Source organism: Oncorhynchus tshawytscha, linkage group LG08 (genome assembly GCF_018296145.1).
Source record: "Oncorhynchus tshawytscha isolate Ot180627B linkage group LG08, Otsh_v2.0, whole genome shotgun sequence".
NCBI classification, from domain to species: domain Eukaryota; kingdom Metazoa; phylum Chordata; class Actinopteri; order Salmoniformes; family Salmonidae; genus Oncorhynchus; species Oncorhynchus tshawytscha.
Genome location: NC_056436.1, coordinates 12,649,057 through 12,669,594, shown reverse-complemented (window position 1 = coordinate 12,669,594; position 20,538 = coordinate 12,649,057). Strand labels below are relative to the sequence as shown.

At 41.3% G+C, this 20,538-nt stretch overlaps 1 protein-coding gene across 1 annotated transcript in view; it reads right to left on the bottom strand.

The window, feature by feature from the left end:
- The window catches only part of LOC112255797 (otoferlin-like), a 39,726-nt gene extending 25,845 nt beyond the window's left edge, over positions 1-13,881 (bottom strand). The window contains exons 1-11 of the mRNA XM_042326243.1: positions 13,833-13,881; positions 13,362-13,494; positions 11,571-11,625; positions 11,336-11,467; positions 11,085-11,147; positions 9,320-9,404; positions 9,044-9,203; positions 7,367-7,553; positions 6,127-6,313; positions 5,408-5,631; positions 2,378-2,486 (exon numbers count right to left, since the gene is read on the bottom strand). Coding sequence (XP_042182177.1) covers positions 2,378-2,486; positions 5,408-5,631; positions 6,127-6,313; positions 7,367-7,553; positions 9,044-9,203; positions 9,320-9,404; positions 11,085-11,147; positions 11,336-11,467; positions 11,571-11,625; positions 13,362-13,494; positions 13,833-13,881 — 1,384 coding nt within the window. The remainder of the gene's footprint in view (positions 1-2,377; positions 2,487-5,407; positions 5,632-6,126; positions 6,314-7,366; positions 7,554-9,043; positions 9,204-9,319; positions 9,405-11,084; positions 11,148-11,335; positions 11,468-11,570; positions 11,626-13,361; positions 13,495-13,832) is intronic.
- Positions 13,882-20,538: the final 6,657 nt, after the last annotated feature.

Below are 20,538 nucleotides of genomic sequence, written 5' to 3'. Positions count from 1 at the left end.
GGCTAAGTAAATACAATATAGCAAGTAAAACACTGGAATGGTAGATTTGCAGTGAAAGAATGTGCAAGGCAGAGATAGAAATAATGGGGTGCAAAGGAGCAAAATAAATAAATACAGTAGGGGGAGAGGTAGTTGTTTGGGCTAAATTATAGATGGGCTATGTACAGGTGCAGTAATCTGTGAGCTGCTCTGACAGCTGGTGCTTAAAGCTAGTGAGGGAGATAAGTGTTTCCAGTTTCAGAGATTTTTGTAGTTCGTTCCAGTCATTGGCAGCAGAGAACTGGAAGGAGAGGCGGCCAAAGAAAGAATTGGTTTTGGGGGTGACCAGAGAGATATACCTGCTGGAGCGCGTGCTACAGGTGGGTGCTGCTATGGTGACCAGCGAGCTGAGATAAGGGGGGACTTTACCTAGCCGGGTCTTGTAGATGACCTGGAGCCAGTGGGTTTGGCGATGAGTATGAAGCAAGGGCCAGCCAATGAGAGCGTACAGGTCGCAGTGGTGGGTAGTATATTGGGTCTTTGGTGACAAAATTAATGTCACTGTGATAGACTGCATCCAATTCATTGAGTAGGGTATTGGAGGCTATTTTGTAAATGACATCGCCGAAGTTGAGGATCGGTAGGATGGTCAGTTTTACAAGGGTATGTTTGGCAGCATGAGTGAAGGATGCTTTGTTGAGAAATAGGAAGCCAATTCTTGATTTAACTTTGGATTGGAGATGTTTGATGTGAGTCTGGAAGGAGAGTTTACAGTCTAACCAGACACCTAGGTATTTGTAGTTGTCCACATATTCTAAGTCAGAACCGTCCAGAGTAGTGATGTTGGACGGGCGGGCAGGTGCGGGCAGCGATCGGTTGAATAGCATGCATTTAGTTTTACTTGTATTTAAGAGCAATTGGAGGCCATGGAAGCAGAGTTGTATGGCATTGAAGCTTGTCTGGAGGGTTGTTAATACAGTGTCCAAAGAAGGGCCAGAAGTATACAGAATGGTGTCGTCTGCGTAGAGGTGGATCAGAGACTCCCCAGCAGCAAGAGCGACATCAATGATGTATACAGAGAAGAGAGTCGGTCCAAGAATTTAACCCTGTGGCACCACCATAGAGACTGCCAGTGGCCCTCCGATTTGACACACTGAACTCTATCAGAGAAGTAGTTGTTGAACCAGGCGAGGCAATCATTTGAGAAACCAAGGCTATCGAGTCTGCCGATGAGGATGTGGTGATTGACAGAGTCGAAAGCCTTGGCTAGGTCAATGAATACGGCTGCACAGTATTGTTTCTTATCGATGGTGGTTAAGATATCTATTAGGACCTTGAGCGTGGCTGAGGTGCACCCATGACCAGCTCTGAATCCAGATTGCATAGCGGAGAAGGTATAGTGGGATTTGAAATGGTCGGTAATCTGATTGTTGACTTGGCTATCGAAGACCTTAGAAAGGTAGGGTAGGATAGATATAGGTCTGTAGCATTTTGGGTCAAGAGTGTCCCCCCCTTTGAAGAGGGGGAAGACCGCAGCTGCTTTCCAATCTTTGGGAATCTCAGATGACACGAAAGAGAGGTTGAACAGGCTAGTAATAGGGGTTGCAACAATTTCCGCAGATAATTTTAGAAAGAAAGGGTCCAGATTGTCTAGCCCGGCTGATTTGTAGGGGTCCAGATTTTGCAGCTCTTTCAGAACATCAGCTATCTGGATTTGGGTGAAGGAGAAATGGTGGAGGCTTGGGCGAGTTGCTATGGGGGGTGCAGTGCTGTTGACCGGTGTAGGGGTAGCCAGGTGGAAAGCATGGCCAACCGTAGAAAAATGCTTATTGAAATTCTCAATTATAGTGGATTTATCAGTGGTGACAGTGTTTCCTATCCTCAGTGCAGTGCGCAGCTGGGAGGAGGTGTTCTTATTCTCCATGAACTTTACAGTGTCCCAGAACTTTTTTGAGTTTAAGTTTAACATTAACAATGTCTACACTGTATTTCTGATCAATTTGATGTTCTTTTAATGGACAAAAAAAGGACATTTCTAAGTTACCCCAAACTTTTGAACGGTATTGTAAATTAAAGGTTGGTTACCCGGACCCAAATTAAGCCTAGAATTGAATTACAAATATTTATCAATGTAGAATCTTCATTGAGGAATGGTTTCTTAGGTACGGATTGAGGCTATTCCTAGATTACCAACCCAGGACTAGTTTTACAGTAACTGTCCAGCGTAAATCTCACTTTTTAAAGTTTATATTCTGTTAACTCATAGCTAAATAATGTTGACTCATCCTACAACACTTCAAAAACCCCACCTCAAACAACCGTTTAAAAAATGCTTGCTGTTTCCTCATAAAGGATGATGTCATGTTCGCTCATTGGCTGAGCTATTGAAGCTACAAACCTATTGTAACCTCGAAGCAGATTGGTTTGTCCCCGATCTTCCTGTCAATCATGGTGGCCTCCAGGAACGCCCCGAAGAGGAAGAACTCCTCCACTTTCCCTGTGGCGCTCTGGATGGAAAGAGACACAAACATTAACATGGAAATACATTATAACAGGAATAATCCCCCCCACTTTCACAGTGGCATTCTGGAGGGATGGAGACACAAAGATTAAAATAACTCGATGTATATTATATGATTACCAACAACGACGAGACGGCCTACAGGGAGGAGGTGAGGGCCCTCGGAGTGTGGTGTCAGGAAAATAACCTCACACTCAACGTCAACAAAACTAAGGAGATGATTGTGGACTTCAGGAAACAGCAGAGGGAACACCCCCCTATCCACATCGATGGAACAGTAGTGGAGAGGGTAGCAAGTTTTAAGTTCCCCGGCATACACATCACAGACAAACTGAATTGGTCCACTCACACAGACAGCATCGTGAAGAAGGCGCAGCAGCGCCTCTTCAACCTCAGGAGGCTGAAGAAATTCGGCTTGTCACCAAAAGCACTCACAAACTTCTACAGATGCACAATCGAGAGCATCCTGGCGGGCTGCATCACCGCCTGGTACGGCAACTGCTCTGCCCACAACCGTAAGGCTCTCCAGAGGGTAGTGAGGTCTGCACAACGCATCACCGGGGGCAAACTACCTGCCCTCCAGGACACCTACACCACCCGATGTTACAGGAAGGCCATAAAGATCATCAAGGACAACAACCACCCGAGCCACTGCCTGTTCACCCCGCTATCATCCAGAAGGCGAGGTCAGTACAGGTGCATCAAAGCTGGGACCGAGAGACTGAAAAACAGCTTTTATCTCAAGGCCATCAGACTGTTAAACAGCCACCACTAACATTGAGTGGCTGCTGCCAACACACTGACACTGACACTGACTCAACTCCAGCCACTTTAATAATGGGAATTGATGGGAAATGATGTAAAATATATCACTAGCCACTTTAAACAATGCTACCTAATATAATGTTACATACCCTACATTATTCATCTCATATGCATACGTATATACTGTACTCTATATCATCTACTGCATCCTTATGTAATACATGTATCACTAGCCACTTTAACTATGCCACTTTGTTTACATACTCATCTCATATGTATATACTGTACTCGATACCATCTACTGTATCTTGCCTATGCTGCTCTGTACCATCACTCATTCATATATCTTTATGTACATATTCTTTATCCCCTTACACTGTGTATAAGACAGTAGTTTTGGAATTGTTAGTTAGATTACTTGTTGGTTATTACTGCATTGTCGGAACTAGAAGCACAAGCATTTTGCTACACTCGCACTAACATCTGCTAACCATGTGTATGAGACAAATAACATTTGATTTGATTTGAACAAAATAATGTGGACACCTGCTTGTTGAACATCTCATTCAAAAAGCATTATTCCTCCTCCTCCAAACTTTACAGTTGACCCTATGCATTGTGGCTGGCAGCTTTCTCTTGGCACCCACCAAACCCAGATTCCTCAGTCGGGGCAACAGGTAGCCCAGCGGTTAGAGTGTTGGGCCAGTAACTGAAAGGTTGCTAGATTGAATCCCTGAGCTGGCAAGCTAAAAACCTGTTGTTCTGCCCCTGAACAGGCAGTTAACCCACTGGTCCTAGGCTGTCATTGTAAATAAGAATTTGTTCTTAACTGACTTCCCTAGTTAAATAAAGGTAAAAAATTAAAAATTAAATGGTGAAGTGTGATTCATCACTCCAGACTATGTGTTTCTACTGCTCCAGGGTCCAATGGTGGCAAACTTTACACCACACCAGCTGACACTTGGCATTGTGCATGGTGATCTTAGGCTTGAGTGTGGCTGCTTGGACATGGAAACCTGATTCATGAAGCTCCAGACTAACAGTTCTTGTGCTGATGTTGCTTCCAGAGGCACTTTGGAACTCTGTTGTGAGTGTTGCAACTGAGGACAGATTATTTTCAGCACTTGCCGGTCCCGTTCTGTGAGCTTGTGTGGTCAACGACTTCGCAGCTGAGCCGTCGTTGTCCCTAGACATTTCCTCTTCACAACAACAGCACTTACGGTTTACCGGGACAGCTCTAGCTAACAAGGCAGAAATGTGACATTTGATGAACTGACTTGTTGGAAAAGTGGCATCCTATGACGGTGCCACGTTGAAAGTCACTGAGCTCTTCAGTAAGGCCATTTACTACTATTTTTTCTATGGAGATTGCATGGTTTTCTGCTCGATTTTATACACGTGTCAGCAACGGGTCTGGATGAAATGACCGAATCCTCTAATTTGAAGGGGAGTCCACATACTTATGTATATATGGTGTATGGCTTGAGAATGCTGTAATGTGTACAATATGGTTGAGTGATGTATGAAAATATATGAGAGTATGGTGAGTATTTCCATAATGAGTATTGAAATGTGGTGCATGCAGGGTTCTGGTCCAGGACTCTGGCAAAGACCTGTAACGGTTACTTAGACGGTCCCTGACTCAATCGGCTCTGTGACTTACATTGTCTGAACACATAAAAGACCTCTATTAATGGAAACAGTCAGTTAATAATGTAGCGTCAGAGATCAGCTAAATAAAGATGATGAATAATTTAGTCAGGTTGCACCGTGATGATCTGTTGTTGTGAGGTGTGAGTCACCTGTAGGAGGGTTTGTCTGCTTGAGCACTCACCCAAGGAAGAAAGAAAGAAAGAAAGAGAGAAAGAGAGTGTGAGAGAGAGCGAGAGAGAGAGAGATAGATAGGGGAAGACACTCACACACAGAGACACAGAGCGACCGAGAGAGACAGGAGACAGAGAGAGAGAGAGAGAGAGAGAGAGAGAGAGAGAGAAAGAGGCAGAGAAAGAGACAATGAGAGATAGAGACTGTGTGTGTGTGTGTGTGTGTGTGTGTGTGTGTGTGTGTGTGTGTGTGTGTGTGTGTGTGTGTGTGTGTGTGTGTGTGTGTGTGTGTGTGTGTATGTGTGTATGAGAGACCCACCTCTGAGATTTTGGGCACCCCCTCTACCTTGACCTCTGTGGAGCTCATAACCTCTGGAGAGGAGGTGTCCAGGATCTCCACACACAGGCTGACCAGCAGACGGGCCCTGAAGGACACCCCCTCCCCCAGCCCCTCGTTCAGGTCCTGGTGCTCGTCCATGATGGTGTAGCTACGGGTGGAGCCATACATGTTTACCCAGGCCGGACCCAGGGTGGGAAGGAAGCCTGGCAGAGAAGAGTATGGTTGTTAAGAGAATGGCTACTTGGCAAGTGCTTTTGGAGATTGGAGCGCTAACACAGCCAACTCCGGACCACACACTGGCAAAACCCATTTCTCAGTCGTTTACACTTGGTCAGACTTTTCATGAGGTAACACTTCCCCAAACTGGTCCAGCTGGGACTTGGCACCAATTACATTTTACTTTCCTCTATACCAGGGTTCTCCAAACCTGTTCCTGGAGAGCTACCCTCCGGTAGGTTTTCACTCTGTATCTAATCTATCACATCTAATAATTAGCTGGTTCTGAGTTGATTTAAGAGATACAACTGGAGTTGGAGTGAAAACCTACAGGAGGGTAACTCTCCAGGAGCAGGCTGGGGGAGCCCTGCTTTATACAAACACCAAATACATCAAAAATGAAACACAGAAAAAAAAGAAACACAAGAAACACAATACACAATATCTTCTGAATTAAGGGAAACATGTCTCCACTGAAGCACCTTTGTCTCCATCATTGGCGATCTTTCTCAGGTCAATGAAGTGTGTTCCGAGGGCCACGTCGTTCACTTTGTCCGAGTCTCGGATCTGGACCTTCATGCGTTTGCAGAGCGGTGGAAACATCTCAGTGAAGACGATCTGCTCGTTCCAGATGGGCTCGTAGCTGCTCTTCTGGATAGATGTTTTCCCCTGGGATCACAAAGCATTCCAGATAGGGGGGGGAATAGCATAACATAGCATAGCATAACATGCTGTAGCATAGGGTAGTTTAACATAACATTGCGTAGCATAGCATAGTTAAACATAACAAAGCTTAGCATAATAGTTTAACCTAACATAGCGTAACATAACATAGCGTAACATAACATAGCGTAACATAACATAGCATAGCGTAGCATAACATAGCGTAGCATAACATAGCGTAGCATAACATAGCGTAACATAACATAGCATAACATAGCATAACATAACATAGTGTAGCATAACATAACATAGCGTAACATAACATAGCGTAACATAACATAGCATAACATAGCATAACATAACATAGCGTAGCATAACATAGCGTAGCATAACATAGCGTAGCATAACATAGCGTAACATAACATAGAGTAACATAACATAGCATAACATAGAGTAACATAACATAGCGTAACATAACATAGAATAGCATAACATAGTTTACTAGACACACGCACACACATGATAACACACACACTCTACACACACATACATAGTGGCCTGAGGGCACACAATTAATGTGTTGTGAAAAGTGTTATGAAACGTAATGTCATGTCATATGTTTTTATTGTATATAACTGCCTTATTATTGCTGGACCCCAGGAGAGCTAATGGGAACCCTTAATAAATACAAATAACATAACATAGTTTAACGTAACACAGGATAACATAACATAGTTTAACGTAACACAGAATAACATTACATAGTTTAACGTAACACAGGATAACATAACATAGTTTAACGTAACACAGAATAACATAACATAGTTTAACGTAACACAGAATAACATAGTTTAATGTAACACAGAATAACATAACATAGTTTAACGTAACACAGAAAAACATAGTTTAACGTAACACAGAATAACATAACATAGTTTAACGTAACACAGAATAACATACTTTAACGTAACACAGAGTAACATACTTTAACGTAACACAGAATAACATAACATACTTTAACGTAACACAGCATAGCACCTGAACAGTGCTTTAACTTACCCTCTGGCCAGCGAACAGTATTTGTACATAAGGGTCCACGAGGTCCTTGTTCTCCCCTATAAAAGCCTTCTTGACATTAGCCATGATGCTGGTGTTCATCTTGGGAAGGCCCTCGGCTCTGTAGATCTTCACATAGTAGCGAGCCCACTGGCGCTCCGCGGGAACCCCCTCAGGTAACAGCAGGTTACTGAAACCACAGAATCAAAGAGAACACTTGTAACACACTGTATTTTATCTCTATGACTAAAACAGCATTTTAAAGTAAGCAAGAATTGTGAGATGGGAGATCTATCACAGGGCTCTTTAGAGCAGGGAGGGGCAACTTTGATGGGGGTGAGGGGCCGCAGTGGCTTGCGGGTCTGTGTACCCACATCCATACCCACACATGCAGTCAGCCTCTTGGGGGCCCTAAGCAACATTTTGATTTCTCACTCATATCCCCAGTAATATGTAGGTTAGGGTTAATTACCTCTACAGTATTAGTGCTTTTCTCATTCATATCCCCAGTAATATGTAGGTTAGGGTTCATTCATATCCCCAGTAATATGTAGGTTAGGGTTCACTCATATCCCCAGTAATATGTAGGTTAGGGTTCATTCATATCCCCAGTAATATGTAGGTTAGGGTTAATTACCTCTACAGTATTAGTGCATTCATATCCCCAGTAATATGTAGGTTAGGGTTCATTCATATCCCCAGTAATATGTAGGTTAGGGTTCATTCCCCAGTAATATGTAGGTTAGGGTTCATTCATATCCCCAGTAATATGTAGGTTAGGGTTCATTCATATCCCCATTAATATGTAGGTTAGGGTTAATTACCTCTATAATATTAGTGATTTTCTCCTTCATATCCCCAGTAATATGTAGGTTAGGGTTCATTACCTCTATAATATTAGTGATTTTCTCCTTCATATCCCCAGTAATATGTAGGTTAGGGATCATTCATATCCCCAGTAATATGTAGGTTAGGGTTCATTCATATCCCCAGTAATATGTAGATTAGGGTTAATTCATATCCCCAGTAATATGTAGGTTAGGGTTCATTACCTCTATAATATTAGTGATTTTCTCCTTCATATCCCCAGTAATATGTAGGTTAGGGTTCACTCATATCCCCAGTAATATGTAGGTTAGGGTTCATTCATATCCCCAGTAATATGTAGGTTAGGGTTCATTCATATCCCCATTAATATGTAGGTTAGGGTTAATTACCTCTATAATATTAGTGATTTTCTCCTTCATATCCCCAGTAATATGTAGGTTAGGGTTCATTCATATCCCCATTAATATGTAGGTTAGGGTTCATTCATATCCCCAGTAATATGTAGGTTAGGGTTCATTCATATCCCCAGTAATATGTAGGTTAGGGTTCATTCATATCCCCAGTAATATGTAGGTTAGGGTTCATTCATATCCCCATTAATATGTAGGTTAGGGTTCATTCATATCCCCAGTAATATGTAGGTTAGGGTTCATTCATATCCCCATTAATATGTAGGTTAGGGTTCATTCATATCCCCATTAATATGTAGGTTAGGGTTCATTACCACTATAATATTAGTGATTTTCTCCTTCATATCCCCAGTAATATGTAGGTTAGGGTTCATTCATATCCCCAGTAATATGTAGGTTAGGGTTCATTCATATCCTCAGTAATATGTTGGTCATTGTTTACCCTTCTATGTCATCTTCATCGGTTTCTGTGGCCTTGTGGGGAGTCTTGATGTTGTCTCCTTTCCCCACAACGGCGATGTCACATTTAATGTAACCTTTGCACCCGGCAGTGATGTCATCAGGGTCAGAGAGAAGGGCCCATTTGTGGAAAAACTGGTGTTCTGTTGAACATTTTTTTAATTAAATAAAACATCAACATGAATATGAACAACGATCAACACCAGAACCATAGATGGGTCGCTAGTAGCTACTATGTTTCTCTCTGTTTCTCCCTGACCTGGCTGTGAGTAGACGGTGCCTATGTCCAGTTTGAAGGAGCCAACCAGGGTGCCACTACGCAGCAGGTTCTTGGAGTGGATGACCTGAGGGATGGATAAGCAGATTGCAATGTGCTTCAGTAACATTTGACCTGAGTTGACTATTATGAAAGACTGTATGAATAATAGATAGTGATTCCCATGGCTCTCCATTCATCTAGATAGGGAGGGGAATTGTAGACTGTATGAATAATAGACACAGCGATTCCCATGGCTCCCCATTCATCTAGATAGGGAGGGGAATTATAGACTATATGAATAATAGACACAGCGATTCCCATGGTCTCCATTCATCTAGATAGGGAGGGGAATTATAGACTGTATGAATAATAGATAGTGATTCCCATGGCTCCCCATTCATCTAGATAGGGAGGGGAATTATAGACTGTATGAATAATAGATAGCGATTCCCATGGCTCTCCATTCATCTAGATAGGGAGGGGAATTATAGACTGTATGAATAATAGACACAGCGATTCCCATGGCTCTCCATTCATCTAGATAGGGAGGGGAATTATAGACTGTATGAATAATAGACAAGGCGATTCCCATGGCTCCCCATTCATCTAGATAGGGAGGGGAATTATAGACTGTATGAATAATAGACACAGCGATTCCCATGGCTCCCCATTCATCTAGATAGGGAGGGGAATTGTAGACTGTATGAATAATAGACACAGCGATTCCCATGGCTCTCCATTCATCTAGATAGGGAGGGGAATTATAGACTATATGAATAATAGACACAGAGATTCCCATGGTCTCCATTCATCTAGATAGGGAGGGGAATTATAGACTGTATGAATAATAGACACAGAGATTCCCATGGTCTCCATTCATCTAGATAGGGAGGGGAATTATAGACTGTATGAATAATAGACACAGCGATTCCCATGGCTCTCCATTCATCTAGATAGGGAGGGGAATTATAGACTATATGAATAATAGACACAGAGATTCCCATGGTCACCATTCATCTAGATAGGGAGGGGAATTATAGACTGTATGAATAATAGACACAGAGATTCCCATGGTCTCCATTCATCTAGATAGGGAGGGGAATTATAGACTGTATGAATAATAGACACAGAGATTCCCATGGTCTCCATTCATCTAGATAGGGAGGGGAATTATAGACTGTATGAATAATAGATAGCGATTCCCATGGCTCCCCATTCATCTAGATAGGGAGGGGAATTATAGACTGTATGAATAATAGATAGCGATTCCCATGGCTCCCCATTCATCTAGATAGGGAGGGGAATTATAGACTGTATGAATAATAGATAGCGATTCCCATGGCTCTCCATTCATCTAGATAGGGAGGGGAATTATAGACTGTATGAATAATAGACAAGGCGATTCCCATGGCTCCCCATTCATCTAGATAGGGAGGGGAATTATAGACCGTATGAATAATAGACACAGCGATTTCCATGGTCTCCATTCATCTAGATAGGGAGGGGAATTGTAGACTGTATGAATAATAGACACAGCGATTCCCATGGCTCCCCATTCATCTAGATAGGGAGGGGAATTGTAGACTGTATGAATAATAGACACAGCGATTCCCATGGCTCTCCATTCATCTAGATAGGGAGGGGAATTATAGACTGTATGAATAATAGACACAGCGATTTCCACGGTCTCCATTCATCTAGATAGGGAGGGGAATTGTAGCGCAGCTGTTTGTTTGTTTGTTTGTATGGCGGTAGAGCTACTCACCGAAAGCTTCAGGATCTTGTCAAACATAACATCCGATGGGACGTGGAAGTCAAAGACAAAATACTAAAAGAGAAATGTGAGATAAAATAAATGCATGAGGGTAATGAAGTTTGCTGTTAAAATGTGTAGCTTTATTGAAAATGTACTAAATATTCAAGTACAATGCTGTAGACCTTGTTATAATCATCATCACACTCATCATAATCATCAACCTCCTCCTCCACATCATCATTCCAGAGCAGGCTGGTTACCTCATTGTAATATGGGCAGTTTGTTGACTCCTTCATCTGAGTGTACTTCTTATCGTCTCCGATCTCCACACAGACCACTGGGTCCATGTTCAGCCCTACTAGCTGTCTGGCCTCTACGATGGTAACACTAACCTGGTGAAATAGGATTATCATGTAGAAACACTCTGGAGTACAACAATATGTTAAATTCGGATTATTCCTTGATTCATTGAGCATACTGTATAGTTTAATTTACTTGGTAATCCACTGGTCTCCCGGCACTAGGTTCCATCTTAATGTCTGGTTTTGATCTGACGTTAGACACATGTTAGAAATATGTTTTAGTGTGATTAAATCAATGCAGACTTTCATTTCAGAATTCTGTAAAACTACAGGATACTACATGGTAAACAATGTAATTGAAACACCTGTCTTCAATCCAACACGCAGAGTTTGCTTCTATGCTATCTTACTTCACTGAACAAAAATATGAACACAACATGTAAAGTTTTGGTTCCATATTTCATAAGCTGAAATAAAAGATCCCAGAAATGTTCCATACTCACAAAAAGCTTATTTATCTCAAATTGTTTTGCACAAATGTCTTTACATCCCTGTTAGTGAGTATTTCTCCTCTGCCAAGATAATCCATTCATCTGACAGGTGTGGCAGATCAAGAAGATGATTAAACAGCATGATCATTACGCAGGTGCACCTTGTGCTGGGGACAATAAAAGGCCACTCTAAAATGTGCAGTTTTGTCACACAATACAATGCCACAGATGCTTGTCGTCCTCACCGGGGTCTTGACCTGCAGTTTGGCATCGTCTTCAGTGGGCGAATGCTCACCTTCCATGGCCACTGGCACACTGGAGAAGTGTGCTCTTCATGGATCAATCCTGGTTTCAACTGTACCATGCAGATGGCAGACACGCTGTATGTCAGGGTTCCCCAACTGGTGTCCCGCGCACCGAATGTTTTAAAATAAAATACTAAAAACACCAGCTCCATGATTTTCATTAGAAATCTGTTCCCAAGCATTCCCACACATAATAGAGAGACACGTGATCGTAAGTAAGGTTTGAAATGATTAATGTCTTAGTCAAATAGTATATCTGTTTGCGGTCAATTTACAGTCTACAAATTATTTGTAATTATGTTCCGGTCCCCCCAACCATCCGCTCAAGAAAAAAAATCAGCCTGGGATACAACCATCCCTGCTCTGCAGATTTTGCCTTGAAGAGACATTAAATCATTAAATGATTTGTTTTGGTACTGTCCATGTAGATTATACGATTTAAAATGTGTATAGTATGTATAAGCTGGAAGTAGAGGTGTTGTTGTCCATTACGGGGTTACAGGAAAACAATAAAGGAAAATATCATTTTTTTTAATAAAAAAATATATATATGAGGGATTGGAAATGATGCAGGAAATTACATTGATGGAAGCTACAATCTATCTGCAATATTAAAGCAGATCTTAGAGATCCTGGTTCAAGTCCAGGCTCTGTCGCAGCCGGCCGCGGCCGGGAGACACATGGGGCGGCACACAATTGGCCCAGCGTTGTCCGGATTAGGGGAGGGTTTGGCCGGCAGGGATCTTCCTGCCCATCGCGCACTAGTGAGTCCTGTGGTGGGCCGGGCGCAATGCATGGCCCGCATGCAATATCAAGCAACTTCGCACAGCCATTGAAGAAGAGTGGGACAACATTCCACAGGCCACAATCAACAGCCTGATCAACTCCATGTGAAGGAGATGTGTCGCGCTGCATGAGGTGGTCACACCAGATGCTGATTGGTTTTCTGATCCACATCTCTGTTTTTTTTTCAAAGTATCTATACAATTTGTATTCCCAGTCATGTGAAACCCATAGTTTAGGGCCTAATGAATTCATTTCCATTGACTGATTTCCTTATATGAACTGTAACTCAGTAAAATCTTTGAACTTGTTGCATGTATATTTTTGTTCAGTGTACATAAAAGTGTATTTTATGTGTAAATTGAATAGCAAACCACAAGCACCATAGAAGCATGCTGTGCTTACCTCTTGTTGGAGACGTTAGTGGTGACGGCTGTGACTGAGGCCAGGGAGATGGTGTCAGGGTCAAGACCCCCTCCCCCTCCCATCCCTCCCGTGAAGTCCAGGTCCTCTGTCTCCAAGATGGCAGCCTCATCGCCTGGACAATCACAGTCAAGGAGGCCACACCTGTCAGAACAGCCTGACAGGATGACGATAGCTAAGCTCGACAACCACCCTTTAAGGTTGTTTGTGTGACTTTTAAAAATGTATTGTATTAATTTTTGTTGGTATTAATGTTTAATGTTACTGTTTACAATTTATTGTAGGTTATGTTACACATTTTAATCTGCATTTTATCACAGTAAGTGGGACCAAAGGTTGTATGAAAGCATTTTACTTATCTCCATTATTTTAAATGAAACAATTGGTGTGTGCGTGTGTGTGTATCCGTGCGTGTGCGTGTGCGTGTGTGTGTGTGTGTGTGTGTGTCTGTACCCCCTCCTCCTTTCCCGTGGTCTGACTTATGGCCACGTGATTTCTTCATGTTTCAGAACAGTCCTCTTCTTGCTCTGTGAAGTAAATAATGTAGGGTCAGTTTGTGGGAGGTTATTGATGCGTAGAATGCGGTTTTAACCAATCAGCATTCAGGATTAGACCCACCCGTTGCATAATGATGTGTATACTACGTTTTGGAGTTACTAAATCAACAAATTCTACACTGTTGATTCGATTGATTTTGACCAGTGCCCTGTGTAGGTAATAGAGTGCCATTTTGAACACACACCAGTCTCCTCTCATGGCAAAGCAGAAGAGTGAGTTTGTCAGTCTCAAATGGTATCCTATTCCCTATGGGCCCTAATCAAATGTAGTGCCCTGTATAGTGAATAGGGTGTCATTTGAACCTAGTCCAGGGTATTTCTTAAGGCAGGTAGCCTGATTTCCATTCTACCACCACACCCTCATTTGGCCTCCAATGGGGAGTTTAATAATTCACATCCCATGACCTTAATACATCAATTAACCACGGATACATTTCACATGCTTTGTGAAAAATAAGGGAAAAAAGCACTCACAATAATTAGTCATGCAAATATAAAACTAAATGTAAAGCATCAGTTTATTCATGACTGAGGATATTATTAATAACAAGCTCTACACAGAAATGTTGGTGAAACCATCATGAAATTGCTCACAAACATCTAAGTACTTATAAAACATTGAATGAGATGAGACCATGCATTTTAAATGCTTCATATGGCAGCAACATTTTGCAATCTAATCCAGTAAAATCCACATAGCATCTAGGCCTACTTCACAATTTGTTAAATGTTCACAGTATTCCAATTAACAGGTATGCAACTAATGGCATACAGTGCCCAAAACAAGTCATTCTGAATAAAGCTGTGGACCATACAGTAGCTCTACTGAGAGTATGCAATGCAAAAAGATTCATCCCCGAAGATAAATCTTTAAATTAAAGCCAACTGATCAGAGATCTATCATGAAATCAACCCTGAAATAATTCCTCCCAAATTGCACTGTAGGTGTGTTTTTTGTTACTTGGAGTATCTAGAGCCCGAAAGCTTCCTCAATATAATAACATCATAGATATGACCAAAGAAAAGGCAACTACAGTTTACACAAGAGAGAAAAGCCAACTACAGTTTACACCAGAGAGAAAAGCCAACTACAGTTTACACCAGAGAGAAAAGCCAACTACAGTTTACACCAGAGAGAAAAGCCAACTACAGTTTACACCAGAGAGAAAAGCCAACTACAGTTTACACCAGAGAGAAAAAACAACTACAGTTTACACCAGAGAGGAAGGCCAACTACAGTTTACACCAGAGAGAAAAGCCAACTACAGTTTACACCAGAGAGAAAAACCAACTGCAGTTTACACCAGAGAGAAAAACAACTACAGTTTACACCAGAGAGAAAAACCAACTACAGTTTACACCAGAGAGAAAAGCCAACTACAATTTACACCAGAAAGGCCAACTACAGTTTACACCAGAGAGAAAAGACAACTACAGTTTACACCAGAGAGAAAGGCCAACTACAATTTACACCAGAGAGAAAACCAACTACAGTTTACACCAGAGAGAAATGCCAACTACAGTTTACACCAGAGAGAAAGGCCAACTACAGTTTACACCAGAGAGAAAAACCAACTACAGTTTACACCAGAGAGAAAAACCAACTACAGTTTACACCAGAGAGAAAAACCAACTACAGTTTACACCAGAGAGAAAAACCAACTACAGTTTACACCAGAGAGAAAAAACAACTACAGTTTACACCAGAGAGAAAAGCCAACTACAGTTTACACCAGAGAGAAAAACCAACTACAGTTTACACCAGAGAAAAAGCCAACTACAGTTTACACCAGAGAGAAAAACCAACTACAGTTTACACCAGAGAGAAAAAACAACTACAGTTTACACCAGAGAGAAATGCCAACTACAGTTTACACCAGAGAGAAAACCAACTACAGTTTACACCAGAGAGAAAGGCCAACTACAGTTTACACCAGAGAGAAAGGCCAACTACAGTTTACACCAGAGAGAAAAGCCAACTACAGTTTACATCAGAGAGAAAAGCCAACTACAGTTTACACCAGAGAGAAAGGCCAACTACAGTTTACACCAGAGAGAAAAGCCAACTACAGTTTACACCAGAGAGAAAAGCCAACTACAGTTTACACCAGAGAGAAAAGCCAACTACAGTTTACACCAGAGAGAAAAGCCAACTACAGTTTACACCAGAGAGAAAAGCCAACTACAGTTTACACCAGAGAGAAAAACCAACTACAATTTACACCAGAGAGAAAAGCCAACTACAGTTTACACCAGAGAGAAAAGCCAACTACAGTTTACACCAGAGAGAAAAACAACTACAGTTTACACCAGAGAGAAAGGCCAACTACAGTTTACACCAGAGAGAAAAGCCAACTACAGTTTACACCAGAGAGAAAGGCCAACTACAGTTTACACCAGAGAGAAAGGCCAACTACAGTTTACACCAGAGAGAAAAGCCAACTACAGTTTACACCAGAGAGAAAAGCCAACTACAGTTTACACCAGAGAGAAAAGCCAACTACAGTTTACACCAGAGAGAAAAGCCAACTACAGTTTACACCAGAGAGAAAAGCCAACTACAGTTTACACCACAGAGAAAAACAACTACAGTTTACACCAGAGAGAAAAACCAACTACAGTTTACACCACAGAGAAAAACCCAGTGAGAAGAGATCTGTTGGATTCATCGTTTAATATTCAAATCAATGTTATATATAAACAAGGCTTTAGACTATGCTGTGTTTATGCTATATACAACAGCATTGCTCTCCATGAATTCTATCAAAAAATGGTCTAGAATCATTTGCATACATACCATTAAAGAAAACGTCACACTTTCCTTTTCTTCAAACCAACTCCCAATGGTTCCTGTTGAAAGAAATTTTAAAAACTCTTTGAGTGATTGAATTTTTCTCCAAAATAGTTATTCTACATAGCCATTTCAGACGTTTACAATGCAGAAACTGAAAGGCCAAAAATGTAAAGTTGCGCGAAAAACAATAAGGTTTGACCAGGGCAGGAGTTGGGCTGGAGTGATGTGATATGTCAATGAATAGTGTATGAGTGTTGAACTCGAGACAGGCTGGCAACTATAACTAGCTAGGTTGGTGAGAGAGAGACGTCACCGCAAACTAAGTCTGCTAAGCCAAACTAGCCAACAAGACTTGTTCCATCAAGTCACTGCAACTTTTTTTTTATAAGACATTAAAGTTCAGATATGCAAACATATATAGCACATAATATGAATCCAATTTGTCTGATAATGTATGAATTATGTTAATGAAATGTGTCTATGACTCAGAATTCTCAATTCACTTTACATCGGGAAAGAACCTCAATGTAGCTTTGTGAATTGTGACAAAAGTTGGGTTGGCAGAAAAGGTATGACCAGAATTAGGCTATTTCTTTGTTGGCAACCAAAGACACCTGTTAATATTTGTGAGGTCAGGTGTGCGTATGTACGAGACAACAGGAAGCTAATCAATAAAGTGACCTGTGATAGAATTACGTGCCACACAACAAAAAGTCTGCGCTTCTCAGTCACTACTATAGGAAGAATGATCTTCCTTAAATCATTCATGGGGTACTGCTCCAATAGGGAGATGATCTTGATCTTGGATCAAAAGGCATCAAGCCCTATTCTGAACAAACACCACTGTGTCGTGTTCTCATATTCATCTGAGTTTAACATGACTTTGAACTTTTAAGATTTCTGACTACATGTTTCAAGTGATCCAGCAGTCATTTCTAAGTAGGAATGTGGTGGAAATCCAAACAAAGTCGAACTACACAATACAGCAAGGACTTGTTGGGGGGAAATGATCTAAATCTTTCTTCCACAAGAAATGAAATAGGCATTGAGCAAAAATGATTGATTACTCGGCTAAAGCACACTTTAGCAGCTTCAATACAAGTTCCACTGAAAACTAAAGTAGAACTCACCAGCTCATCAATAACACATACTCTGAAAGCCATGCAGTACGTCTAATGTTGCCTGTATCCGACAAAACAAGTCTGTCAATTATTTAGGCTTTAGTTCCACCCAGTGTTGCATGTGTCTTCCTCATTGTGTGAAGGTATCGCCCACATCAAGAGAAAATAAATGGATTCTGGTTTGCATACGAACGCATCTCTACAATACACATGTAATATGAGATGTAAAGAAATAGTACTGCTCTCCTTTTCAACTGAAAGCTACTGTACCAAGCTTAATACCAGAGGTTTGTTGTATAATGTGTGTTAATACTTTGTATACAATACTGTCCTATGTTGCTCCATTGGCGTGGCACTTGCCAGGCTAAGTTCATGGGTTCAATTCCCATAGGAATCACATACACATGTACTGTATACACTCACTGTACTGTCGGTTGTCTTGGAGACAAGCATCTGGCTAAGTGACAAATTACAGTACTATATTATTAGTTGTGTATCATTCAAATACTTTCAGCAGATCCTCTATCCAGTCACTTCATTCTATAGTTTGTCTTTAGTCTAATTCTCTGAAGAGGGTTCTGATCAGCAGGTGGTGTGTGTGACTGGGTGGTAGCCGTGGTGACATCATCAACATGCCAGTCCTTGTTGAGAGAATGGGCTTTTAATGACATGATTTAGTACCAGGCCTTAGACTAAGGGCTGAGGAGATTTGAACTGATATTGTGTCCCAAAATGACCCCTGATTCTCTATATAGGGCACCACACAAGGTGACATCTGGGACATTGCCTGCTCCCTCCTGCATGGCCCTTCGGATGACTGACCTACCTATCTGTCACTAAGGGCCACCACAGCAGAGCCCTTCAGATTACTCACCTACCTGTAACTAATTCTCTAATGTGTGGTTAAGGAGGAGGCCAGGAGACATTGCTGTCTGCAGGAGTTGACATTGAAGGCTCATGATGCCAGTCAGCTTTCTTCCTCTTCATCCTCTTGCTTCCTCTTCTTTTCCTTGAAGGATTTGAATGAAACATTTTGGTCCGTACAGAATGTGTATAAACCTTATCCACCAGAGCACCACAGAGGATATATCGGGGCAGCAGGGTAACCTAGTGGTTAGAGTGTTGGACTAGTAACTGGAAGGTTGCAAGTTCAAGCCCCCGTGCTGACAAGGGACAAATCTGTCATTCTGCCTCTGAACAGGCAGTTAACCCACTGTTCCTAGGCTGTCATTGAAAATAAGAATTTGTTCTTAACTGACTTGCCTGGTTAAATAAAGGTAAATAAATAATAATATGAAAACAGACAGGTGTGATATAAGTGTTGTAGTTTTTTTATGGACTTGGTTTTTGTAAATAGGTCTGTACTTTGGTCAGTGGTAAAGAAGTACAAATCTAGGTATACAGTATGTCAAAGCTTTCATTTCAAATACCACACTTGGTCTAAAATGACATAGTAATTTTCCGGTTGTAACATCTTCACTACTGCATGTGTGTTACTGTGTTAGAGAGAGGACCAGAAGTATATAGATTACATCAATGGAAATGTATGAGGTTGCAACTGAGTCCTCACAAATGACACCTTTCCCAATGCAGTCTAGGGTGAATAACAGAATGACTTGATACCAACCATGCAATCTTATCCATGTCCACAGCCCTTATTTGTCTGTCGGGTAGACGGGTGGTGGTTGGAGATGTGTTTGTGCTTCGTTGGCTTTGTAGGTATGACATCTGACGGCCGGGTTGTACTGTGTCATCCTAACACTCTGGTTCTACCTGGTTTAGTAAAGGCAGAGAGAGACAGAATCATTGTCATTAGGAGTCCATGTTTCTGACGTTACCTGGCTGAGAGAGGGATAGAGAGCGACAGGGTCTATTGTCATAGGACAATGTTAATGTCTGGTGTTAGTAAGGCTCCCTTGTGGTAGTAACATGATATCCCTTAACAACTTTGATGGAAATTAACACACATACACAGTAGATTGTGCCTTTCCAGCTGCGAAACAATTACCTGTGTAAGCAGATACGCTGATATGGACCACATGGTGCTTCAGAAGTCTTTCATTCTGAAAATGAATATATGGCAATATACTGTATATGTTACTTATATGTTTTATATGGGCATGTATGTTATTAAACATACAGTACCAGTCAAACGTTTGGACACACCCACTCATTCAAGTGTTTTTCTTTATTTTTACTATTTTCTACTTTGCAGAATAATAGTGAAGACATCAAAACTATGAAATAACACATATGGAATCATGTAGTAAACAAAAAAGTGTTAAACAAATCAAAATATATTTTAGATTTTATATTCTTCAAAGTAGCCACCCTTTGCCTTGATGACAGTTTTGCACACTCTTGGCATTTTCTCAACCAATTTCATGAGCTAGTCACCTGGAATGCATTTCAATTAACAGGTGTGCCTTCTTAAAAGTTAAGTTGTGGAATTTACTTTTCAAAAGTAAATAAGAAAAATGTGCTAAATAAACTGAAAGAAAAATAGTAACACAATAATAACAACTACAAGCCTATATACAGGGGTTACTAGTACCGAGTCAATCTGCAGGGGTACAGGTTAGTCAAGGTAATTGAGGTAATATGTACATGTAGATAGGGGTAAAGTGACTGTGCATAGATAATAAACAGAGAGTAGCAGCAGCGTATGTGAAGAGTGTGAAGGAATG